This window comes from Gambusia affinis, linkage group LG08 (genome assembly GCF_019740435.1).
Source record: "Gambusia affinis linkage group LG08, SWU_Gaff_1.0, whole genome shotgun sequence".
Lineage (NCBI taxonomy): Eukaryota > Metazoa > Chordata > Actinopteri > Cyprinodontiformes > Poeciliidae > Gambusia > Gambusia affinis.
In genome coordinates this window covers 15,300,636-15,325,312 of record NC_057875.1, presented here as the reverse complement: position 1 = coordinate 15,325,312, position 24,677 = coordinate 15,300,636, and the positions used below count along the sequence as shown (strand labels likewise).

At 38.7% G+C, this 24,677-nt stretch overlaps 2 protein-coding genes across 2 annotated transcripts in view; both read left to right on the top strand.

Moving 5' to 3' along the window:
- Nucleotides 1–17,508, top strand: part of b4galnt4a (beta-1,4-N-acetyl-galactosaminyl transferase 4a) — a 137,778-nt gene extending 120,270 nt beyond the window's left edge. Inside the window, exons 9-20 of the mRNA XM_044124206.1 lie at nucleotides 3,907–3,973; nucleotides 6,285–6,449; nucleotides 6,740–6,849; nucleotides 8,612–8,712; nucleotides 8,954–9,027; nucleotides 9,160–10,693; nucleotides 11,264–11,643; nucleotides 11,761–11,914; nucleotides 12,464–12,536; nucleotides 13,241–13,394; nucleotides 13,554–13,680; nucleotides 16,295–17,508. Coding sequence (XP_043980141.1) covers nucleotides 3,907–3,973; nucleotides 6,285–6,449; nucleotides 6,740–6,849; nucleotides 8,612–8,712; nucleotides 8,954–9,027; nucleotides 9,160–10,693; nucleotides 11,264–11,643; nucleotides 11,761–11,914; nucleotides 12,464–12,536; nucleotides 13,241–13,394; nucleotides 13,554–13,680; nucleotides 16,295–16,409 — 3,054 coding nt within the window. The 3' untranslated portion in view covers nucleotides 16,410–17,508. The remainder of the gene's footprint in view (nucleotides 1–3,906; nucleotides 3,974–6,284; nucleotides 6,450–6,739; nucleotides 6,850–8,611; nucleotides 8,713–8,953; nucleotides 9,028–9,159; nucleotides 10,694–11,263; nucleotides 11,644–11,760; nucleotides 11,915–12,463; nucleotides 12,537–13,240; nucleotides 13,395–13,553; nucleotides 13,681–16,294) is intronic.
- Nucleotides 17,509–21,910: 4,402 nt separating this feature from the next.
- Nucleotides 21,911–24,677, top strand: part of abtb2b (ankyrin repeat and BTB (POZ) domain containing 2b) — a 41,068-nt gene continuing 38,301 nt past the window's right edge. Inside the window, exons 1-2 of the mRNA XM_044124168.1 lie at nucleotides 21,911–22,152; nucleotides 22,248–23,269. Of these exons, the coding sequence (XP_043980103.1) occupies nucleotides 22,375–23,269 (895 nt within the window). The 5' untranslated portion in view covers nucleotides 21,911–22,152; nucleotides 22,248–22,374. The remainder of the gene's footprint in view (nucleotides 22,153–22,247; nucleotides 23,270–24,677) is intronic.

Genomic DNA, 24,677 nt, shown 5'->3' with positions numbered 1-24,677 from the left:
CTTTTACAACTTCAAAATAAATCTTTGTCATAACATTTTAATAATAGGTTAACTAGATTTATCGGTAGATATAATGTCTTATGTTTATAGTCAAAACTTCTATTATAAATAAAGGTTAAAGAAAATAGATGGATTTCTTTCTGGTTCACTTTTATACTTTCTCTTGGGCCAGTGCCATCAGGTTTGTTGACGTCTTACTCTGCTGACTCCCACAGTTATTTTATTTTATTTCAGTTTTGTGTTTACGCTCTGTTGCTTCAGGCCCAATGCCAACTTTTTGAAAGCAGAGTTTAGGCGATAATTGGTATACCTCATACCTCTCTGCCCTTCATGGAGCATGCAGATATTACCAAGAATTACACAGTTATAATTAAAGTTGTTCTAGACGTTCCTGGCAAACATTTGGTTTTTCAAATCTGTCAGATATCTTTACTTTCTGTTAATTTTGATCTCAAGTGAATATTAGGAAACCAACTTCAGCTCCTCTGGCTTGTTGGAAGTTTAATTAAAGGAACCATATTCTTCAGTGAACTTCAGTCAGTTCTGTCAGAGATTAAAAGTTCTGATTATTAAAATGTAAATAACCCATCTGAGTGTGTCCATAAAAAGAGAAGAAAAGTCAATTATATATATATATATATAGCGTACTTATTTTCCTTTTGGATATTTAAACTATTTTTTAATTTAATTGGATTTGAATAAGACGATGAGAAGGAGGAATTCCCTGGCTTCTTTCACCACTCTGTGATGAGGATCAGCATAAACTCTTTGGCCGACTTTTCTAGTAATAACCAACCTTCATGTCAGTGCAGTGTCTTGGCTAAGTGAGACAACCCCGAGGCTAAATTGTGCCTTTTCTTTCAACATTTTGTGCTCTTTAATATTTCCCCGTTGATAATGGTTCTCTTTTCTCTCTGTTGAACTTTAAGAAGCACTTAGATTTCTTCCTCTTGCTGCTTCCCCTCAAACACGGCTTTACATAAAAATACATCCAGAAACAAGTAACATAAATACATTATATATATATATAAAAAAAACATATTTGTTTCTCGTTGTTTGACATTAAAGCAAATAAGATTTGAATTTGTTTTCACTAGCAAATTCTGGATTCTACATGTATTCTCTTATTATGAAGTGAAAATACATTTGAAGCTGTGTAACTTGGGTCAAACGTTCTGGGTGTTCTTCCACAAGCATTTCAAATTGTTTTCCATTCCCAGTAGTAGTCCAATTCTTACCGACAGAATTGGTTTAAGTGAGTCAGTTTGTAGGTCATTTTTTGCTTGTCCACCCCTTTTCAGCTCTTCCTACAAATTTTCTATGTGAATAGACCCCAAGCTTTTTGATGGCAGTTATTTCAGCTTGCAGTGTGGCAAGATATTTCTGCTGAGGACCAGAGAAAGATTTAAAACATGGACATACTGGTTAGGATAGGTTTTTTTTCCTCTGATAATCTCAATTCTGATTTGAATTTTGTATTTTCATGGATTATCTTTATGTGATAGTTGTTTGACAATCTGAAAAATGAGTACCAAAAAAGCAAAAACAAAAAATCTATAAGGAGGCAAATATGTTTTCACTGCACTGTACACACCTGAGATAACTCTGTAATTGACAAGCTATCCATTACAGAGTGCTGGGCCTCCGCTTACTCAAGCTGATCAGACCATATCAGTATCTGCATTCATTGCTTTGGAGACCATCATTGGCTGATATCACCCCCGCAGTAAAACTCTGCGCTGGAAAGATAAGATTTGTCTTTGGAGTGTAACCTCTGATGGAGGCACACATGCGTGAACTGTTCTTTATCATTCTCTTTGGATAGAGGAAGGACTTTTGAAACCTTCGAAGTGTAACCTGAAGAACTATTAAGAATTCCTGTCTGTGCGTTCAGCTTTTTTAAAGCTCTGAACGGCCTGAGCTGAGAATTGGGCCGAGCTGAGAACGGCCCGAGCTTCTGCTGTCTAGCACACAGCAGAAGCTCGTTGGGAGCAGCCTCAGGACCGAGTCGACTTGTAGTTCCCTTCTTTGTGCGTGCAAATCAGCAAACAAGCCAATGCCTTTCCCCAAAGACTCTTATAGCTGTTTTAGCTATTGAACTTTTTTTGTGGATTGTGGAGATTGTTTCAATCTACCTGAGGTTGATCACCCCAAAATAATACTAATACTAATAATAATAATAATATTCACGTGTCTGGGATTTGACAAATTAAATAAGATGATTTAGTCATCTGTTTTATATTTGCTTAATGCTTCTTATTGAAGACATGCTGTTAAAATGCTTGGTTTAAACTGCCACATGTTCAAACTATTGTACTCAACATAACGTGCATTGAGCAATTAATTGATGTCAGTGTTTCATTTTGTTCATCATAATCCATTAGGGATTTGATCCTTTACTCTTTACTCAGTTTTCTTCCTCTCTCCTCAGTAGTTTGAGGCATGCTGGTAGTTTAAGTGTAGAGTTATTGACAGAATGTTTGGACTGTTAGGTTGAGCTAGTTTGTTAATAAATATTCAGACTTTCTTGGAAAGGAAAGTGTCTGTGATCCATCTGGTGTCTGTGTGAGGAGGGTCTGCTGTCCGTTGAATTCATTTATTTCTGATGATTCCGGGTAATCTGGATGGTACCCCAAATCAATTAAAGAAGCTCTTACTTTATCAATAATTTCATCAATAATAAATTATTAATCATAAATTTTAAAAATGACATAAGTCAAGCATTGTCACAATTCTCGTTTCCCCAACAATACACAGCTATGGGAAACAAAAGACCATAAAAATCAACAAATGATTACAGTACATGCCATACATGTAACATAAAGAGAAGGTGGAAGCTTTTTGGGCTTACCAGAATGGAGATAACAGCAGCTATTAATGTTTTGTCCAGTTTCTCCTTAATGATTGATGACTGGAAATGCAGTAGCTGTTTCTGCCTGTGTGCGACAACCCTCGAGGTTGTATTAAAAACACTACAGCGCTCTGCACTTTTGTTGTGTTGTCGTGACAGTTGGGTAAAAGCAAACCTTTCCAAAAATCATTTGTTGCTTTAACTTCTTTGTCCTCTTTTGACTTTACCGGCTCACTTTTCAAGACAGAAATAATGACAAAATGGTGAAGCCTTTTGAGGCCGGTAGAGCTGCACCCTGCTGCGACTCAGCGTGACGTTGCCGCGGTGCCCTTGTTTGATGTTCCTATGTTTATGTCCTTCTGTGGGCACCGTATGGGTGCCTCAGTGTCACCACATCAACATGGCTGTGAACTACTGATATGAGCTTAAGATGCTGTATGGGAGAACATAACTTGTTGTTTATGAAATGCCCCTTAATCTAAGTGGGAGGTTGTTGTGTACAAACACTATTCTGGGAGTATTTGCATAGGGCCTGAGGTGGGTGTTTATATTTATACTCTCTAAGGAAAGGTTGGAAAATGACCTGTCTCCCATGATTACATCCTTGGTAAATAGAAGTGACGAGGTAATTGTGAAATCTATTTAGGAGAATTGTTGCCTGTCTCTCTTCCTTCCTCTCTCTGGTTCAGGTCATTAGTTGATTCCCGTATATTTTTTCCTCTCCTCTCCACTCTTTGTCATCTTTTTTCATGTTCTTGTTTTGTTCACAGTCTGTTTTCATTTTTCTCGTTTACTCCCTTCCCTAGCTCTTTACAGCGCCAGATTTCATACTCTAGCTGGAAAATGTTTCAGTCTGCTGTCTCTGCTCTCGCAGAATAAGTGAATTTGTAGAAAAAAACTCAGCATCAGCCGAATCCTGTGATTTTTAAATACTCAGTCACAGAGAGAATGTCACTTAGCTGACAAAGCGCCATGAGTGATTCCTGTTCAGTTTCATGCTCTACGTGTTCGGGTTGTGTTCTTACGCAGTTGCCTTTCTTGTGTGTCTCATTCAGTGGCGGCCGTTCCTCCCAGGTCTGAAGTATGAAGTGATAGACTCTGCTTACATCTCCCTCTACACAGGTAAGATCTTTTCATTTCTACTAATACAAAAACCTTTCATTTCAGTTTATTTATGACCAATTTTTAAAAAGCAAAATTAAGATTTGGTTCAGTTTTGTTTGTTTGACTTTTAAACAACAATGGGCTTGCTTACCATTATAATATTTTGAATGTTTTTTGTTATACCTGGTCCTTTTTTTGCTTACATTTAATCTTATCACACATAGAAACAATTAGAAATTTAGGCCTATGTGTTGAAATTTCAACAGAACTAGGTTGGTTTATTGTCTGTCTGTTAAATATTTAAAGACTCAATTTCAGTTTTCTGGCAGCGTTCAGCAGATGATAAAAAAATATATATCTTAAAAGCTATAAATATAGGATTACACTGTGGCTATAAAAACATCTATAGCAGGGTTTTTCACATACAATACATAATCCAGAGGTGTCATTTGATGTGGCCGACACCGCACGTGCTCTACCTGCGTCGTGGTATTTGCTGCAAAGTTAAGAACTCTGCACTCTGAGTAGGTGTTTAACCTAAGCAGCACCAAGAATAGTAATGTGTCATAAGGCATCAGTTACACTGAAAGCGGAAAATGCCTGCTGCTCCAGAAGTGATGCGCAGAGTTGTCAACTTGAGCAAAACCGCAGTGTTGCTTGGCTGTGAGCCAAACCCCGCAGCCTTGTTTATGACGAGCTGTGACAGAGAAGAATGAGGCCTCGTACATCTTAAGAGGTCACACGCTGGATTCAGGCATTACCTTCTCATCATCTTCCAGCAGCCATCCATCCTGTCCTCCTGTGTCACACCCTCTCTCCTCACTTGCTTACGTTATGTACACAGACCAGAAAGTGTCTGAGATTTATTCATGTTTGTGAAATTATGCCACCATGTGTGGGTTCATATGTATGCTTGGCACAATTTAAGAACAAGAGCGGGAAGTTATATCAAACTAATTCTATTAGGTTTTCATTTTGAATAAAATTAAACCTTAAGAAATATCCTTTTTAGGACAGCCTATTAAAGATTCACATTAGGTCTCATGAATGTAAGTCAAATTGGTTTCCTTTCAATATAAAAAAGGATTTTTATCGTTTTATCTTGAAAATTAAACCTAAAAATGCAAAACAGTAGATAGCTTTCCAATGCAATGGAAGCAATGAACTTGAAGAGCACTCTAAATAAGAAAATTCTGTAATTTCCTGCAATTATCTTTTCTGATCTTGCCAGAAATAGTAGAGCTGATTTAAACAGGATGCTTTTGCAGCATGCAGATATTATGCATATTCTCTAAATTGTCATTCAGATTGCCATTTCATGAACTAATGTGTTAGCTAATCCAAACTTTAGATCTGTGTTTGGGATTATTATCTTGTTGTAACATTCAAAAATGTCCAAGTTTTAACCATCTAGTTGTCAATTTGAGGTGAAATTGAAGAATGTCATTGTTTCACCCAGTTTGTGACATCTAAGAGTACCACTGGAAGCCCCCAGCATAATGCTACATCTACATGCCAGTTTACAAAGTTCTTCTCCTCACATTGACTTCTCCAAACCCTAAAAAGTGCCAAATTTGGACCTGGTGTTTTTGTTGTTGTTGTTGTTGTTGTTGTTGTTGTTGCTCCAATGAAGAAAAGAAATCCCCAACAAAATCTGAAGTTTCCTACTTCAAGACATAAGCAGTGAAGTGATTAAAAAGTCTTATTGTCAAACAAAAAGAAGCTTACAAAGGCTTACTTTATACACATGCACACCCACACAGGGTATTGCACAGTTGACCCTTTAGAGCAGTGTTTCCCAACCCTGTTCCTGCTTTAATGTGCCTGATTCAACTGATTGCAGTTCAACAAAAGCCTGTTAATCAGTCATCAATTGAAATCAGCTGGACTGAAGCAAGAAAATACCTAAAACATGCAGGGCAGCGTGCCTTGAGGACCAGGGTTGGGGAACACTCCTTTAGAGGATGAAAATGGTGCTGACCACCCTGTTAATTACAAATCATGTCTTCCATCAGGTCTTGCTCCCATTAATTGCACATTCTCTCTCCTCCTTCCCTGCTATTGATTGCTGTTACTATGACTGCTCTGTTCTGGATTTCTTTTGACCTCCAGATTATGTTTCAATGTTTCTCTTTTTTTTTTTTCGCTACTGTTGTTCTTTATTCATCAGATTACTTTTTTCTTCTCATCTTCCTCCTGCTAGCTTTTTGACCTTAGGCACCCGGTCAATAACTGACATTGACAGGATTTATTGATTAGAAGGAAACTTTGTAACAGACAAAATCACATTGATAACAAAACCAACAGAGTAATGATTTATTTTTCCCAGATGAGTCCAGTCTGAAGATGAACAGTGTGGATCACATCCCTCAGACTTTGGCCAGTCACATCCATCTCCCAGCAGAGTTTCGGCCACAGGGTCTGGAAGGAGACATTATCACACCGCATGGAGCTGATATGCTGAGGCCAGACCCCAGGGATACTTTCTACAGCAGTATGTCTGCCATTCAGAATTTTACCCTGTTTACCTTTTCCATAACGTTTCATCCTGAATTTCTGGCTTCTTATTTCCTCTTCCTGACTAATTAACTGCATGGTTCCCAGCAGACTCCTTACTGTATTCATGATTTCTGTAATTTAATCAAACTGTTGGCATTTCTTTTTATGTTCCCTACTTTTTATATTTTCCACTTTTGACCCTCTTGACTCATAATGACTTTATGTAAATTTCAAGTCACATAATTGTTTTGCAAACTGTAGAGTCATTTCTGTCTCTCTCTTCAGCCCCAATGATTGACCACACTCGGCTGCAAAATGTTCTTCCAGCCTGTCTCTACTCTCCAACCTATGTGGTCAAAGATTTTCCCATCGCCCGATACCAAGGCCTTCAGTTTGTAAGTCAAAAAGAAGTGTTATGTGTTTTTGTCTTAATAGATGAGATTGTGGACTTTATTGCAGATAAATGTGACCAAAGTTAAAGTTTGATTTAATCAGAACCCAAAGCAATTTCTCATGGGATCTGAGGAGATTTTGGACAGGTCTGGATGTTTTATTTGGAAGGAAATGCTTATGGTCAAGTCATATTTGTCACATGCAGTAAGTAGGCAGGGAGACATTTCAGTTTTACTGTCAGGAATTTTAGCAGCTCTCAGTTTCAGTATTGTTTTTCATCTTGATACAGTTGGCTGGGCTTCATTTGATTGATACATTTTACCATCTTCCTTTATGAACTGAATTTGATTGCACATTATATTAAAAAAGACCAAATCAAAAATATAATTGTTTTTAATTTGTCTTAATGGTTGGATTAAATTGATTTAGTTATACATTTCCATATATGAATTAAACCTGTTAGTCTTGTAAAGTGGTCTTCGATTAAATTTGATTAAAATTTAATAAGTATTTTTTTTTTTTTTTTATAATGTCGGTGTTTCATAAACCACTGTTTCAGCATTCTAACTACACCTTTATTTAGGAGTTCTGAAACTGAATCCAAACCAAGGGCACAAAACAGAAAGAAATAGGAGCACATAAATTATGTAGGCGTGAACATAAACACAAAATCAACAAACTCTTTGTGTCAATTTGTAAAAGTGGCAATTATTGCGCTCTACTCCCCTCTGTGGGAGTACAGATGTTACTGCAACAGATGTAAACATGGGAAGTGTTCTATCGAAATACAATTGCAGCTAATAGTATTAATCTTGTTACTGTATTTGCAAGAAAATCAACTGTTTTAATCTCTCTCTTTTTTTTGACAAAGTCACAACTAATTTGAAGTTTGAAGATTTAAAGTGATTTAAAGTGGGCATGTTAGAAAGAGGAAGATATCAACTGTCCCCATCAAATATCTGAGGAGAAAGGTGGCTTAAAGGACTTTTTACATCACAATTGTGTCCTGGCACAAAAAAGTCAGCTCCACTCTGCCCGCTGCTTATTAAACAAGTCAAGGGGCTTTTGCGATTCTGTTCTGGGTACGCATAAATTAAAACAGGAATGTTTCGATTCAGTGGATCAGTGGTTAGCCCACAGGAGGAAGAATGAAGCTTCCCCCAGAAAGAACACCATGCCTACAGAGATGCTTTGCAATGGCTTGGAGAAGCTCTGGGGCTGCTTTGCTTCCATTAGTGCTGAAAACCTACATGGTGGGGATTCAGTCAAGTATCAGGGAATCCTATGAGAAAATTCCATGCCATCTGTGAGGGATACTTATAGGCTTATACCATCAAGTAGGACAGTGATTTCAGTCATATTTCAAATTCCACCAAAGCTTGATTTCAGTAGAAATCCTGAAAGACACAAGAGTATTCATTATAGTTGTGTGACTTGAAACATAGTCAAAATTTCTGGTGAGATGTAAAAAAGATGGTTACAGGATACAAAGTCAATAATATTAATGAATTTAAGGCCTTTGTCTTAAATTCACTCAAATTCTTCATGTATGTTCTGTGGCTGTTCTGCAGCTTTGAATCAGTGTTTGGTTACTTGTAGATTAGATGCGATGCTTAAACGGTTAATAATTAATCACTTAGATTTAAACTTCCTTTTGAATTAAATGTAAAACAGCTAAAATTTCAAAATATCTTCTTGAACAAGCATTTATTCAATAATAAAGTTGTGTATGACAGTCTGGACTGAGATGTGACTCTTTTTCAGGTCTACCTATCTTTTGTCTACCCTAACGACTTCACACGTCTCACCCATATGGAACGGGAAAACAAATGTTTCTACAGAGAGTCTCCTATCTACTTGGAGAAGTAAGCACATTTAGCTTTATCTGTTTGAGAGACAAACAAACATTTGTCTATGTCTTGTATAAACACACAGCTACGCTGCACATGCAGAAAAGTATCCTAGCGACCTTCATGGTACAAGCTTATACAAACTCTCTTACTTAAGGTGTCCACTTATAAATCTATGAGTAACCTTCAAAATTTGCTCGTCAGTTAATGTATGTGGTCATATGTGGGTGCTTCTTCTTCTTCTTTTGTCTGCCAGATTTGGTTTCTATAAATATATGAAGATGGATGAGGAGGAAGATGACAGATCGTTCTTTTTCCCCAACCCAGATGGTAAGTTATAATGAGCAAACACATACTCCTTACAATAATCCCTGCACAAAAATACCTCACACAAACCTACAGCTTGTATTTGAACAAATATTTACACTGTAGCAACTCTGAATCTCCTTCATTTGACAACAGACTTTCTTGAAGAAGAGGAGGTCGTGGACACAGAGGACGAGGCAGAGATTGTTGGCACACATTTGCCCAGAAAACCCTCTCATCCAAGTCAGTCCAGTCATATGCAAAATTCTTCCCGTCAGCATTTAAAAACTGGGGCCACACCAGCAGGCAGAGAGGAAGAGGAAGATAAAGAAGATCCAGAAGAAGAGGAGGAGGTGGGAGAGGTCAACAGTATAATACGCCACAGAAAAAGAAAACAGTCTTTTCACAGACAGAATGAGAGGGTTCTGGACAGAGACTGGGGAAGGGATCATACTCTTGGAAATATGAGACAAAATACAAGGAAAGGCCTTGAGGAAGACCAACCCGTAGCTCTGTTACCAGATGTGGACAGTGTGGTCAAGGGTCGCACTTTGTCCTGGGTTTATACAGGTCCTTCAGACCAAACCCTAAATAAGAAAGCCAAAGCACAAGGTGGGAGAGGTGATCTTGAGGTACCTCCTAAAATTAGCAAGTCTTCACTCCTTTTTCCCCAAAAAACCTCCCTATCTGCACTCACCAGCAGAGCGAAGCAGATCCTCAGCAACTCTGCCCATAGCAACTACCCCCATACTAACAGTAACAAGCCTGTTGGGAGCAAGAAGGAGAAGAGAGAGGAGAGCAAGATCTACATTACCAGGCCTCGTCCTGCAAAGGAGAGAGAAAAAGAAAGGGAACAGCGCCGGGAGAGGAGGGAAGAGAGGGCATCTCGACATCCTAGAGAAGTTTTCCCTGGAGTCTTTTTGTACCAAACTGGGAAGACCACAAGGCTGGTAAACATGGGTCAAAGAAGACATGGTGGAAGGGGTGGGTCAGTGGTTAGGCATCTTATTGGTGCCCCTCAACTTTGGCACAGTCCTCCTACTAAGGACAGTAAGACATCAGCACATAACAAAAGTGTTAACATTCAGAGTGAAACTGGAGAAAGGTCTTTTAACAAAGCAGCAATGACAAAACAGCCAGAGAATATCAAGAGGAAAGGGGAATCCCGAGATTTAAGGACTACTGTCACAGCTGACCTGCCCAGTAAAAGAGATATCCAGATCCCTTTGTCCTACCACCAAGAGCCTCCTCCGACCCCAGCCTCTGAAACAAGGTTAAGCTATACAGAAAACACAGTCCACAGTCAGTTACGGGTCACTTCTTACCTTAGGACCTCAGAGATTACCGAATCTCAGCATCAGCTAAACCCAGACTCCCACCTCACAGACATCGATCAAGATACAAACCACTCTAATCCTGATCCCAACCCTGATCCAGAGCAAGAGCTGGAACCAGAGGAGGGAGAAATGTCAGATTATAGCTACGAGGAGGTCGAAGTCCGACCAGGTTGGGCAGAGGAAAGCATCAATTGGCAGAGGACGTTCTCAGTTAATCCGATGGACTTCGAGCTACTGCGATCAGACTGGAATGACCTGCGCTGCAATGTGTCTGGCAACCTCCAGCTGGCGGAAAGCGAAGTGGTGGATGTGCTGGCACAGTACATGGAAAAACTCAATGAACGCAATGGAGGGTAAGGATAAAGGTCCAGATAATGACTTCCCAACTTTTCTCAAATGCTACTACCATTCATGTCTTAAATGCATCCCTTTTCCAACACACTTGAATGACTGAAAGAATGGTTGACCCAGGCGTCTGCAGTGTTGAATGGCGTATTAATGACATAATTCAACCATTATATTTTAGTGAGTTGGAGCAGGGATGCTTCCAAATGTTTCAAGACAGAAGTCAAGGAATGGAGTTGGGTACTGCTGGCTTAGATAATAAGCCCATGCAATGAGACTGTGGTGTGATGTGTGTATGCTGTAATAAATGACTACAAAGGCAAAGTTATCTTACCTTACTAAAAGGTAAGAAAATCAATTTTCAGATTACACTGATTATAAGTTGCCTTTGCTTTTCCTCTTTATCAGCCATGTTTTAAAACACAACAAAAAATTTGAATCCTCTTGGAGCTTTATCTTATTTCAGAAAATGTACAAGTATAAACAAACCACTTTTGTTCCAGATTCTATTTCAGACAGATTGTATTTGCAGCAACCATTCTCAGTTTTTCTTGAGGGTTTCTTCGTGTGTTCACCAGAATCTACACCCTGCTAAGAATCATCAATGTTGAGAAGCGCCGCGATTCGGCAAGAGGGAACCGATACCTGGTAGAGCTGGAGTTAATGGAGAGAGGACGCAGCGTGGTACGACTTTCAGAGTACATTTACCTGCTGCTGCACCATGGAAGGCAAGGAGAGGAAAGTGTGGAGAACACAGACTCGGCTCCAGCCTCTGCACCGCCCCCTCTTCCCTCTGCGTCTGCAACCAGCTTCACCACCCAGCATCCGTCTCCTTCTACCAGGTCCTCGGTGCGGCCTGGCGCGACACCGTGGAGCACTGCTTATGCTAAGCCTCTTCTCTGCCAGCCTGTCATGCTGCAATGGAGGCGAGATGTCATGGTGCACTTTGTGGTGCCAGGTCAGTCAAAAGCTTTTCTTGCTCAAAAAATGTTAAGTGCATCATGAAAGAGCCTGCTTAAAATAGGCTTTTTACAGCTAAAGGACACATTTTTTTGTATGCATTATTGTCCTGTAGTGAAAAACCAGGCTCGCTGGGTGCAGCAGTTTATTTCTGACATGGAAAATCTTCACCACCAAACAAAGGACGACAACTTCAGCATCATCATTGTCGACTTTGAGAGTGAGGACATGGACGTGGAGCAGGCTCTAAGAGAAAGCAGTGTGCCAAAGTGAGCAATCTTTAGAGCAGTTCCTTAAAAGTTTTAAAAGTTCCGTAATGGTTATAGAGATTTTGAAATGTTAGTATTTTTGTGATTTTTTTTATTTTTATTTTTTAACAATTTAACACTGTATCAACATGTTTTCTGAAGGTTGTGGTAAAGTAATGGGCTGGCTGTTGTAGTTTTCACACTGTTTTTATACAAGGCAGTCATTCGGGTTTTTCAGGCCACGGCTAGTAAAAATCTTTTAAAGAAACCTTATCTTTCAACTTCTAATTTAGAAATTTCAATTTTTAGGAAATTGGAATTATATCACAACCAACCAATGTCAGTAGAAAACTTATTTTTCTTCTTTTTTAGTTTTTTAAGATTAACACACGAAACAAAAAAACTCATATCGGTTTGTTCTGCTTTTTAAAAATATATCAAGGTGGGGATGCTTGGAAAGCATGGTATTTACTGAGGTGGTACTTGTTATAAAATGTTAGAGGACCACTGCCTTAAGGCTCCCTTCAGGAGGGTTTATTTGATGGGTTTTATATGGATTTGTTTTGGCAGATATGAATACCTCAGAAGAGAGGGAAACTTTGAGCGCTCAGCAGGGCTGCAGATCGGCGTGGACACCATTAAGGTTAGAGAAACAAACACACAAAGGGAAGACATGCTCTGTGAGCTGGCAGGGTAAAATCCTTTGCCCAAGGTCAGGCAGTGGCCACTCAACCTTTTATGGCTGATAGGCAGATGGAAGGAACACTCATGCATAATGAATCCATCACTGTGGGGCCGGTCTGTCACGCTTTGCGGATCGCCCACGTCTCTGAGCCTCCTCCTGCTTCCTTTAACCATCTCCCACTGAGCCAAGCTTGGGATAGCAGGGAATTGCTTGGACAGGAAGCGTCATCCCCTCTGTTTTGTGTATGTCAAAGCTGTCACATCCATTTCTTTTTATGGCTTATTTGTGTGCATATGGCCCTGCTGCATTCTCCGTTGGTTTCTCGATCACACATCCGTGCACACCGATCCAGACAGGGCTGAGAGCTGCCCAAAATCTGGATAGACGTTGATCCGCCATTTGGGTGTCAGGTCCGTCAGTATGAGATGACACAGTTGTCACTCAAGTCTAAATGACCTCTGGGATATTTACGTTAAGACAAGCTACTGATGCCTTCTCCCCTGTTTCAATCTTAAGATGCCAAATTAGACACAAGTGACCAATCACTCACATTTATATCCTTCCAGCACTTCCTTAGAGCAGTGGTGTCCCATGGGGAAAAATGTAAATAATTAAACCTAATGATGTTAAGATTGATGGAATATTTTATTTTTCTTCTGCAGGACAGTCACAGTATAGTGTTTCTATGTGATCTGCACATTCACTTCCCTCTGAACATATTGGAAAGCATCAGGAAGCATTGCGTGGAAGGACGCCTCGCGTTTGCTCCCATCGTCATGAGGCTGAGCTGCGGTAGTTCACCTCTGGAGCCTGATGGTAAGACACAACTGCAAAAAATTATTAAAAATCTACGAACATCTAAAAGATTTTTTAAGAATTCTTTATTTGACTTATCTCTTCTTCATATAGCAATCTTGGTTCTTTCACCAATTTGGACTGCTATTCAGTGGGAGCTTTGTTGCTTTTGTCTCACAGGTTATTGGGAGGTTAATGGCTTTGGGCTGTTTGGAATATACAAGTCAGATTTTGACAAGATTGGAGGAATGAACACCGAGGAGTTCAAAGACCGCTGGGGTGGAGAGGACTGGGAACTTCTCGATAGGTATATTCATTAAATGAAATTATACATAAATAATTTCCTTTGAAAAATGATGTCCCTTTCTTGTGACCGTTTTTCTTTATTTCCATGTGTCCTTCATTTTTTCTGCCATGTTTTTGTCATTCCCTGCTCATATTACTTGTGTCTCACTTGCTTTCTTTCATTTCTTTTCCTTTTTATATTCCTAATGGAAAGACTTCAATCTTTACATGTCAATAAAATATTCTGCTTAGTTTCACTGTTAGATTCTCACACATATCATAAATGGTAGTTTCTGAGGTATTAAATGTCATGTAGAGAGGAAGCATTGTTACAAAAGATGAGAAAAGGAGGGTATTCATTGCAGCCGATGTCATAATAAAGTTGCCACTGCATAATTTTTTTTATTGTGCAGTCCTGTCTCTAACCTTTTTTTCTGAAACCCTAAAAAGCACGCCACAGCATCAAACTGATGTGGATCCTCATAATTTCATGTGCATGAACATAACCATGTATAACTCCAAATGTAATAATAATGGTCTTAAAAAATATAATGCATCTACATTTTTCCCATATCATTTCACTGTGACTCTGAACTGGCCAGCCTGGACGTAATAGTAAATGAAGGAATAGTTTGAAAATTGATCAGCCTACACACGATAGCTTGTCCTTTGAACATTTTTTGGCATCATTCCTCCTAAACCTTTTTCTCTCTCTGAGTCAGTGTGAACAGGGTCAGCACAAGGTGGCATGAAGTCTTTAGTAGAATTTCATTTGGGGGCCCACTTCCAGCTAAATGCAAAACACAGCTTTTGATTTGGGAGCTCAAATCCAGAATTCTCAGTGGATTCTGCTATTTGGTGCTAAGTACCACCAGTAATGCAAGCTGATAATACATTTCAAGAGGAATATGTTTAAAAACATAAGATTCACAGAATTATGTGTGTTACTGGTTTAATGTGATACAAACAATGGGAAGTGCAGATAAATAGTTGCAGTCTTTGCTACCTTTTAAGCTCAAGGCTACTTGGTGACATCTGACTTTCCCTGTCATTCTAGCTTTATGTTCTTATTGTTTTACAAACCAGCAGCTCAGAAAAACAACATTGGTGTGTTCTACCATTATAACAGATTCCATAGTTGGATTGTAGATTTAATATTTTGTTCACTAGTAATTGGAAAAAAGACTAACTTTAAATATAGAAGAGGGAGATTTATCTATTTAAAATTGGTGTACGTGTGACCCCAGCATACATTATTGAAACTCTGTAAACAGATTTTTAAATTTTCCCTTTCTATGTGTGCTATATTATACTTTGTAAATCTTAAATATGATTGTTCTTGGACTATTCGGCCAGCGGGGGCCCAAACTAAATGAACCTGTTGGACTCATCACCTTGTTTACAGTCATACAGTGATTTTATGTAGAGTCCATAAAATGTGACTTAGTTTCCCCAAAAAAATCACAAAGCAAATCTATGCATAAATTTACAGTCACCAGTCATAGATAAATGTTATTTTTTATCCCGACTTGTTTGCTTCTTGATATCGCATTTTCCCCTTGTTCCTGTAAAGACTGTATAATGTTGCAATATTTTCTAAGTCATTCTAATTCCATAAAGCACATTCGGAAAAGACAAATAAATGTGCAAAAGCAGTTTTGAAAGCAAACTTGTTTTTACCTTTGGCTAAGGCCAAAGATCACTTTAGTGAAATTTATTAAGCTATTCTTCAGGTGAACAAAGATGACAGGTGCAGAATATATACAAAGGACATCCAAGGAAGGTTAAAATCAGACAAACAACAGTACCTTCATTGTAAGAGTCCATCACCTTCAGTGTGACTTCTCAGGAGTCTAGCCATAGACTGCCTCCCTGTGGCGCGGAGCCCTGCTTTTAAAGCCACAGGTTCCACCCACTGAAAGTAATAATAATAATAATAATAATAATAATAATAATAATAATAATAATAATAATAATAATAAGAGATAGATAAATAAACTTGTAAACAAAAATACAATACTTACTCAATTTAACACTCAGTACATTCTGATGACATCACTACGTCATCATGTGACTCCCTCCTGGCACGCCACAATCCGGAAACAACCCTGCTTGAAAATGTTTGATGCTGAAAATAACAGGTTAGGATGAATGTTAACTGAAGCAGGAACACCGCGTGTGCACCCACGATGAACCGCGTCAGTTTAAGCTGGAACAAAAAGTAAGTTAGCGTTTGTGTATGTGTGTGCGGCCGTGCTCGTATGCTGACACTGACTATAATTAAGTCCCAGCTCGTGACGGCTCCTCCGTCACATCAATATATGCAATTTTTATTTTTTTTTTTAATTGTTATTCTCTTTAGCCTTAGAATACTATAAAAATGTTTAATCAGTCTAATTAAATAAAACCCCAGCAAAAAAAAAATAAAAATCAGCAAAAACAAGCAGAATTTTTTTAGAAGTGTTTCGGTATTTTTTTTAAAAATTAAACACTAAGCCCAATTTAGATCCAATAAAAACTATTTTATATTTTAGTTTGTCAGATTTTTATATAATTCTGGCCTTAACTATGTAAGGCAACTTATTGAATGCAAGTTTATATGCTTTACCTTAATGTTTCCTCATCTCTTCCTCCAGAGTGCTGCAGAACGGTTTGGAAGTTGAAAGACTACGTTTAAGGAACTTCTTTCACTACTACCACTCTAAACGAGGCATGTGGAATTCTCAGAACAAGAAAACTTCAAAAGGATAGCTCTTTATTTTGGCCAGAGCATCCTAAACCCGACCTGCAGACCCACTGTGTGTTACAGAGAGACCAGTAAGAGCTCACTCACTGCCTGAACTCTGCCCGTTTTTTAAGAACTGGCTCCAATGAGAGACTCATCTGTTTCGCCACCGGGTTCTGCTGCAAATTTGTCCGGGTGAGGAAACTGAGTCCAAATGGGAAATTTGGAGACAGGTCTCTCTCCGCAGACAGACCTGAGTCATCACTTCGCCTCACTGACTGACCTACTGTACAGAGAAAAGTTATTTTTGTCTTCTTTCTCTGTCCTAATTGGTGCAATTTTTTTCAAACAGAATGGAAAGCAGCTGTTTAGTGTGCACACATGTGTGCAAGCATGTGTGTGTATGTGGAGCTTTGTATGGGTGTGTGAGTGGGTGACTGACTGAGTGCTGATTATGTGCTATAATTACAGGAAGCACCTTTTTTTTCTAACAAGATGTAAAAAACAACCTAAGACCTTTTTCTAACTCGCTCTTACATTAGAGCTAAATAGAATGTGCATCAAAATGTTATCTCAGTATGATTCACGTACGGTAGCTCGAGTAGAGGAGCTGTGTTTGGTTACGCAGTATTTCTAAATGCATTAACTACTATTTGCTGGGTGACGGAGGTGCTGAAAGTCTTCTTACAATGGTAAACATAACAAAAGGGGGGGAAATATTTTTTCCTTAAAATATTGAGATACATGATCTTTATATCTCTTTCTTATCTAGTGAATCTCTTCATTCTCCATTACTTTCATTCTCTGTCATTTTTTGATGTCAAGGTATTTTTAAATGCTCCTAAACATTGCTTTCTAATGTCAGAATAAGATACAAATGGCTATCAGTGAGAACTCGGTTTAAGTTTACTTGCGTTTATGCTGTTGTTATTTAAATACAAGGTTAATTTATCCTGATTTAGTGATGATGCAGTAACATGCGTGGGTGCTCCTTTTCGGTTTGTTTGAATACACTTGAAGTTGTCATCTTTAACCTCTTCAAACAGGAAACTTTATGCCCTCCCTATCCCTAACCTCTTTCTGATCGGGAGAAAGAAGCAGTAAATGCAGCGTAAAAAAAAAAAATCTATTGCAGTGTTTGAGCTAATGTACTGACAGCTGAGCATCTTTGGCATTACAGTATTTGCTAAATATTTAACGACCCTGATAAAGATGTGAATAAAGCCTTAAAATAAATTTCTTTTATTTTTTTTTATCTAATTTCTTTTTTTATTTCTAAAAAAAATCTCCCTTAATTTGAATACATTTACTCTATAGCAAAAAAAAAAAAAAAAATGTGCAAAAACGAATGTTTTCTTTAAAATTTTAACAACTTTCAAATTAATGAACTTGAAATAGTCTTTAATTTATTTATTATGTGTTTAAGTTGAGCAGAGACTTTAGGATCTTCGACACTACCTGTTGATTGCCAGTGGTATGTGCATATATATTGACCCCTTAGTTATGCTCAGTGTTTTAAAGAGGGCCAAACTCTCAATATGAAATTAGCAGTTAAAGATTTGTTGTTGTTTTTTTTTTAGTTGTATATTTTTCAAAGTGAGCTAATGCAACTGAATTAGGAGATGAATTTATTTTAAAGATTTTATGCATCTTTACACGGCCTACCAAGAATTGTGATTTGGAGAGATTAAAACTACTTTTACGAGAATGTCACAGAAACGGCTACGAAAATCATCAACTGTCTTTTAGTTGAAGAGACCAGCTTATGTGCTTATTATGTGCTGATGCTCGGCTGTTTCACAAATGTGTGCCTTTATCAGGATTTGGCTGCAGGCAGTTTAATTTTTTACTATTACTCTAAACTCCGTAGAAGGCAGGGTCAGACTGAAATACAAAGTTATTTATCAACAAACTGTATTGTCACTGTAAGCTCGGTTACACTGTAAAATGAGGATTTTCTATGTTTTATTTGATGGCTTATTGACATGTCGGTGTATTTTCGTGTGTCATGCTAAATGAAAAAGGGTAGACGTAAACACTGAAAACAACTAAGTAGGAGCAGATGGGTGATTGAGATTGGGGAGAAGCTGCAGTCTAACAGGATCCCATCGGCTCCCAATATTTTGTCTGCAAGCTGTCCTTTTAACGGTGTTATATTAAATGGCATCATCTGGGGAATTTGAGATTGGACATATACAGTATAAGAGCTAACGATCTGATATTGACTTTTTGATTGTCAGAATTTCCTCTAAGAACCTTTTTATCTGCTACAGGAAAAAAAGGCCTATGCTGTACATTATTTAACAGTGACATGTGACTATTTAAAAATAAAAGAAACAAACAAAGTACAAGACAGTATATATAATAAAACTTTAAATATGAAAATACATTCTGAGGTAATTTCTGTGAAATTGTTTTGTAGAGAAGAGGTTTTAAGAATGTATTGTATCTTTATTTTGATTTGTCATTTTTTGCAAATAAAATTTTATGCCTATGTCTGGAAAATATTTTACATTTGTTTGGTCTTTGGGGAGTGGATTGGTTATTTCAGGTGATGTTTGACAATCGGAAATGAAGATAACGTGATATACACGTTGTGCCCCATCTCGCCACATGGTGGTGCTCAAACTACATACACTGGCACACAAGGGAGTTTGGAATGCTTAAACAAGCAAAACGTCCGAGAAAGTTTTTTTTAAAGGGTGGGGTAATATAGTTGTGAGGAAAAAGATGATCAAATTAATTACAATCCACTAACTACAGATGTACATAGGCTACTCCAGAAACTAGTATGAAAAAAAGTACAAAACCCTACATTCACCATACAGCAAATATGTTTTCAGAATATCAGTCAGATGAATATTAAATCAATTTATCACAAGAGCAGTGCAGTGGAAAATAATAAACATTTTGTGTGTTTATTCAGAGTTGACATGATTTTGGACTTCATTTAATGTTTGTGGATTTGCTCACACTCCCTGAGTTTGCAGATTTGTTTTGTGTGGCGTGGAGAAACCATGAGGTAAGACTTATTAGTCATTGTGCATGCAGTCTGGATGAGACAAGAGTTAACCTCTTCTGATCTACTCTCATGAGAGGCCTTAATTAACAGCAAAGTACAGACTGGTGTTATTATGACTGAACAACTTACACCTCCCAGTTCCCCTGACTGAATGACTCAGACCGTAGTACGTAGATATATAACGTGTGTAAATCTTTCCAATTTAAATACAGTGTTCTGGAAACTTTTCATACATTTAAACAAGCTTCCTCCTGGCAGAAAGTGAAGCCGTGCTTCAATCTAAAGTCTTTTTCATCTTCTGAAGGGTTTCCTTTCAGGATTTCTTTATATTAAGATCTAGCCAATTTTTCCATCAACTCTTGGCATTTTTTCGGTCCTTGCTGAAGAAAAGCATCCCCACAGCAAGATGCTGCCAGCAACATGTTACACTGTGGTGGGAAGGCGTTTTCTGATTGATGTGGAGTGTTAGTTACTGAAGTAACCAGTGTTCTGTGAGTTGTTTCAGTCATAGACCAATAAGAAATATTGTTTCATAACCTAGCTTTGCTTTAAACCTCAGAATAACTTGATCCAACGCTTGTTGTGTTCCTTGATCTCCATGATGCAGTTTGTTCACTAACGTTCTCTAATACATCTCCAAGGCCTTCATAGAAAATCTGTTTAAATGGGGAGACTCCTGAAAGAAGTTAGTTGCATTTTATTTAAGGGTGTCAGAGTAAAGGACACCCTCAAAAGTTTAACATGAGGTTAAACATTTCTTTCCACTTCACATTTATGCACTATGTTGTGTTGCTGTTGTGGAATACTTTAATGTATTCCACAACATACATTAAAGTTTATAGTTTTAACATGACAAGATATCAGAAGAAGCAAGAGGTATAAACATTTCTCCATGACACTGTACAGGGATGATATTTCCTAATATGTTTAAACTTGTATATTTATAAGAAATACAACCCCTGATTTAGACATCTCTGACATAAACCCATTATGTAACACAGTTGGACCTTGTCCCGGTTGTGTCACACCCTACTTTGCTGTGTGACTGGGTGCACTGTGGTTAGAAACATTTCATCAGCATGTTTTCTTCATTTCACTTTAAGCATTTCAAACGGTTTAACCAATTCTAGATGAAGAGATTTTAAGAATTTTTGTTGCTTAAAAAAAAAGGTTTAAGGGGTATTACTTCTGACAAGCTGATAAAGAAGTAGTACTATGTCAAGAATCAATGCAGACTTTGTTAGGGGAAACAGAAAGAGAAGTATTTACCTATGTATGTTTAAGCTATTAAAACCCTTTCCCATTGAGTATACGCTTTTAAATGCGCTTTCAGTGAAAATCCTAAGCCTCTATAAATCAGAGTAAACAAATAACCAACTTTTCATATCCCCAGGCTTTACATAGACAGTTTCTACCACAGTGTGGACAGATGTTAGATGTATCAGTTTCAAGTGACTAAACAGCAGAATTTCCCCCAGACACACAATATGGTACAAGTACAAACCACTGAGTTATTGATACCAACTTAAATGTTTAGAGCTCAAACAAATTTATTTATTCAAATGACAAATATCTAAAAAAAATAAAGATTTATTATTATTCTTTAATGACTCTGCAACTCTCCATCATGAGCCTGGCGTCCCTAAGAAAAGTTAAATTTGTAGCAGACAAGTTGATACATACAAGTTGTAAAAATTATGGAAAACATAAATACATTTATTAACATGTGAAATTTATATTAATAAAGGCACAATATTAAGATAATTTAAATAGTTGAGTTGATCTCTGAGGTTGGAAGACATTTTAGACACCATAGCTCTTTTTCTCCATGGCTTTCAAACTTGGTTTGGATTTCTGGTTAATATCTTGAACACATGCTTGACACTTTTGTTATCATTTCTAACAGACAGTGCAATATACTACAGACTGAAATGCAATAGAAAAATGAGTTGTTGTTAGTGAGACTCACAACCAAAAATTAAACTAATAAAACTAACTCATAAGTTATTTTTCCACCTTTGTGCACTTTTTTATACTTCTGCTTCACCATAGTTGTGTGGACAACTAGTTTCCCCAAATTCTTTGAATTTATGTATTACTTAAATGAGAAAACTGCAGGAAATGTAAATAATATTTGACAAATAATTTGAAATAAAACACATAATGCTAGGCTTTTTTAAATTTATCATTGTCTTATTAGGTCTATGTTAGTGACAACATGCAACATTGCAAAAAAAAAAAAAGTATGTACACAATAAGAAAGGGACGTGGTCCTCTATCTTTAAACCTTTCAAACTTCTACTGTGATTGCAGCATTATGGAGGTCACTAATCATGGGAATTAATGCATTTACAGTACAGGTACGTTCAGTCACTACTGTAGTCAAATTTGGAGTTGTTTGATTGGTTGATAGAAATGTTAGCCATGTCCTGATTGGTAGATAATCTCCTACTGTGTTGTCATTCAGCTGCAGCCCCGCCCTCTGGCACATCTGTAGTTAGTTGTTGAGCCTGCTGATGATTGTACGTGAAGCGCCGCTGTGGAAGCAGAGAGGATCAGTTAACCGGCTTTTTAAATGGTCTTTTACAAACATTTTCAGACTGCCGAGCAGCTATACCGGACTGTTTTAAATCTATTAAACCGAGTCTGGCAATATTAACAACGGTAGCACGGTCTGTCGAGTTTCAAAAGACTGTTCTACTTTGGGGAAAGTTTAAAGCCCCCTCCAGACAGAGTTCGGCGGAAAGGTAAGACGGGTTCGCTTCAACCTTTCCCAGCTGGTTGTAATTGTGACTGTTTGACGGAGTTCGTAGTAACACATTTCCTCTTCTGCTCCTAACAGTCAGCATGGCGGGGATGTATTGCGTTGTGTAAACCAGTTTAACCAGCTTTGCGGGAAGTTTCGACGGCCGCTGTGATTAACTTCAGAGGTTTCTTCACTCCTAAGAAGTGACATTCGATTCCCAACAATGGCAGGTCTGAGCAAGGTCCACATGAAAACCCTGGAGGACCTGACGCTAGATTCGGGATATGGGGCGGGGGACTCCTGCAAGTCCCTCAGCCTGTCCTCCTCCAAGTCAAATTCCCAGGCCTTTATGACGACCCCGCACCGGGGGAACTGGTGGTATTACTCTGGCTCTATGAACAGCAGGAACAACAGCTGGGACACTGTAAATACTGTCCTCCCCGAAGACCCGGAGGACATCTTCTCCAAGTGCCACCGCTTACCTGAGCTGGAGGAGTTCCCTTGGACCGAGGAGGAGGTGGCCAGGATACTGCGCAAAGTGGCCGAGAGTGGTGGGGGTGCTAAGTCGGGGTCTGCCTCCGTTTTCTCCCAGGAAGCGGTGCGACGTCTGTGCGCTCTCCTCCGTAGGGCTCTCATCCGCATCTCCAGAGAGGCCCAGCGGCTCAGCGTCATGCACTGTCGGTGTACGCGTTTCGAGGTGCAAAGTGCCATGAGGCTGGTGCTCAGCTGGGCCCTGGCGGATCATTGCGTCTCTGCCACCGTAAAGGCCATCTCCCTGTACTGCATGAGCGCAGGTGAGCTGCTGAGGAAGGGCAAGTCTGCCCGCTGCGGCCTCTCCTTCTCCGTGGGGCGGTTCTTCCGCTGGATGGTGGACACTCGCATCTCCGTCCGCATCCACGAGTACGCGGCAATCAGCCTGACTGCGTGCATGGAGGCTCTGGTGGAGGAGATAGGGCTCCGGGTGCTGATGGCCGAAAGAGGTCATTCGGGCCCGGACTCGGGGTCAGGATGTGCCCCAGTAACTGCAGAGGCCTTGGAGGCGGTTGTGAACAATGATGCCGAGCTGTGGGGAGTCCTGCAACATTATGAGCACCTAATCTGTGGAAAGAACGCCAATGGTAAGCAAATTTTAAACTAGTTTGTGTTTTACACCCAGAGCAGGGCCATTGATGCTCTCTATGGGAAAGGTAAGGCTACAAAAGGTCATGGTAAAGAAACTGACTGGCAAAAGAGGCTGGATGCAAGGTTATAAATGGAATGTTAAGTGGAAGGAAAAAGTTTTGTTCAAAATGTGCACAAGCATCAAGAAGAAGCGTAGGCACAATAACACTGGAAGGAAAAGCACATTATTGAATTTGGGACAGACTCCTGAGGTCTGTGGAGGCAGATGTACAGTAGTCAAAGAGCCACCACACACATGTTTTCAGGGCATGAATGACAACTGTTAAATTTTTGTGTTAAGCTAGTATTGAACTGTAGAAAACTGCAGTTCAGTACTAACTGAGGAGAAAATTATTTGGACTTTAAAGCTTATTAGGTGCCTCAGCTTAATGCACCAGAGAGACCTTGGTTTCATCTAGCGCAGATGTATTGATGCAATTTATTATTTAAAACTTATCAATAGGGTTATAAATTTAGGTCATTTTGATTCTGCTTCTGTCTGAAGTGATGATACATTTTCACAGTTTTTAAGTAAACAATGTTAACTTTTCACCATGTGGTTACGAATAATACTATTTAAGTTTAACACTTTCGTAACACCAAAAAGTCTTATACTTGTAATGGTCTTGTCTGTAATTGAGCCCAAAATGAACTCTGCTTAGTTACTTGTAGAACACTCACTATGTTTACATGTTCCTCTGACTTGTTTTGCTGTGTGTTCATGCATGAGAAAACTTCATCAGAAAGTTTTTGCTCTGCCATAAAGTCTCCCTTCTGTGTGCTGGTTACAGCTTTCCACTCTGGCACAGCCCTTGTATGGAAAAGGTGAAGTGTAACCTCCTGCTGCATACAATAGCTGCTCTTTGTGAATGAACGCTTGATGGATTTGTTCCTAATTTGATTTGTCAGAATAGGAAAACAACAGATCAGGCATATATGAAGAACAAAGAAAGTATTTTCCCTCTAAGCAGCTTCCCACAGAGAAAAGACATCTGTATTCTGCTTTAGGCAGCCAAATTTGCCTCTGATTAATTTCAGAAATGGAGAAGTCACAAGTCATCTAAAACCCAGGCAATATACTGTTTTGTTGCCACAGCCTCGCGTTTACTTCTCTGTCCTTAACTGACAGTGTTCACATCACTGTTTCAAAGTTAAAATTTTCATCCTGTGCACTTTTCCTTCACTTGCTTTAATTGATGTCCACCCTCACAGATCTTATATCTTTCTTGTACCTCTTTATTCCAGCTCCATCTGTGCATCCTGCTTTCTGGTCATCAATTTCCTGCACCCTCCCATCGAAATCCTTTGCTTAAAAATCCAAATTTTCCAATTCAAGAATCCACATAGCACAATTTCCACTGTGTT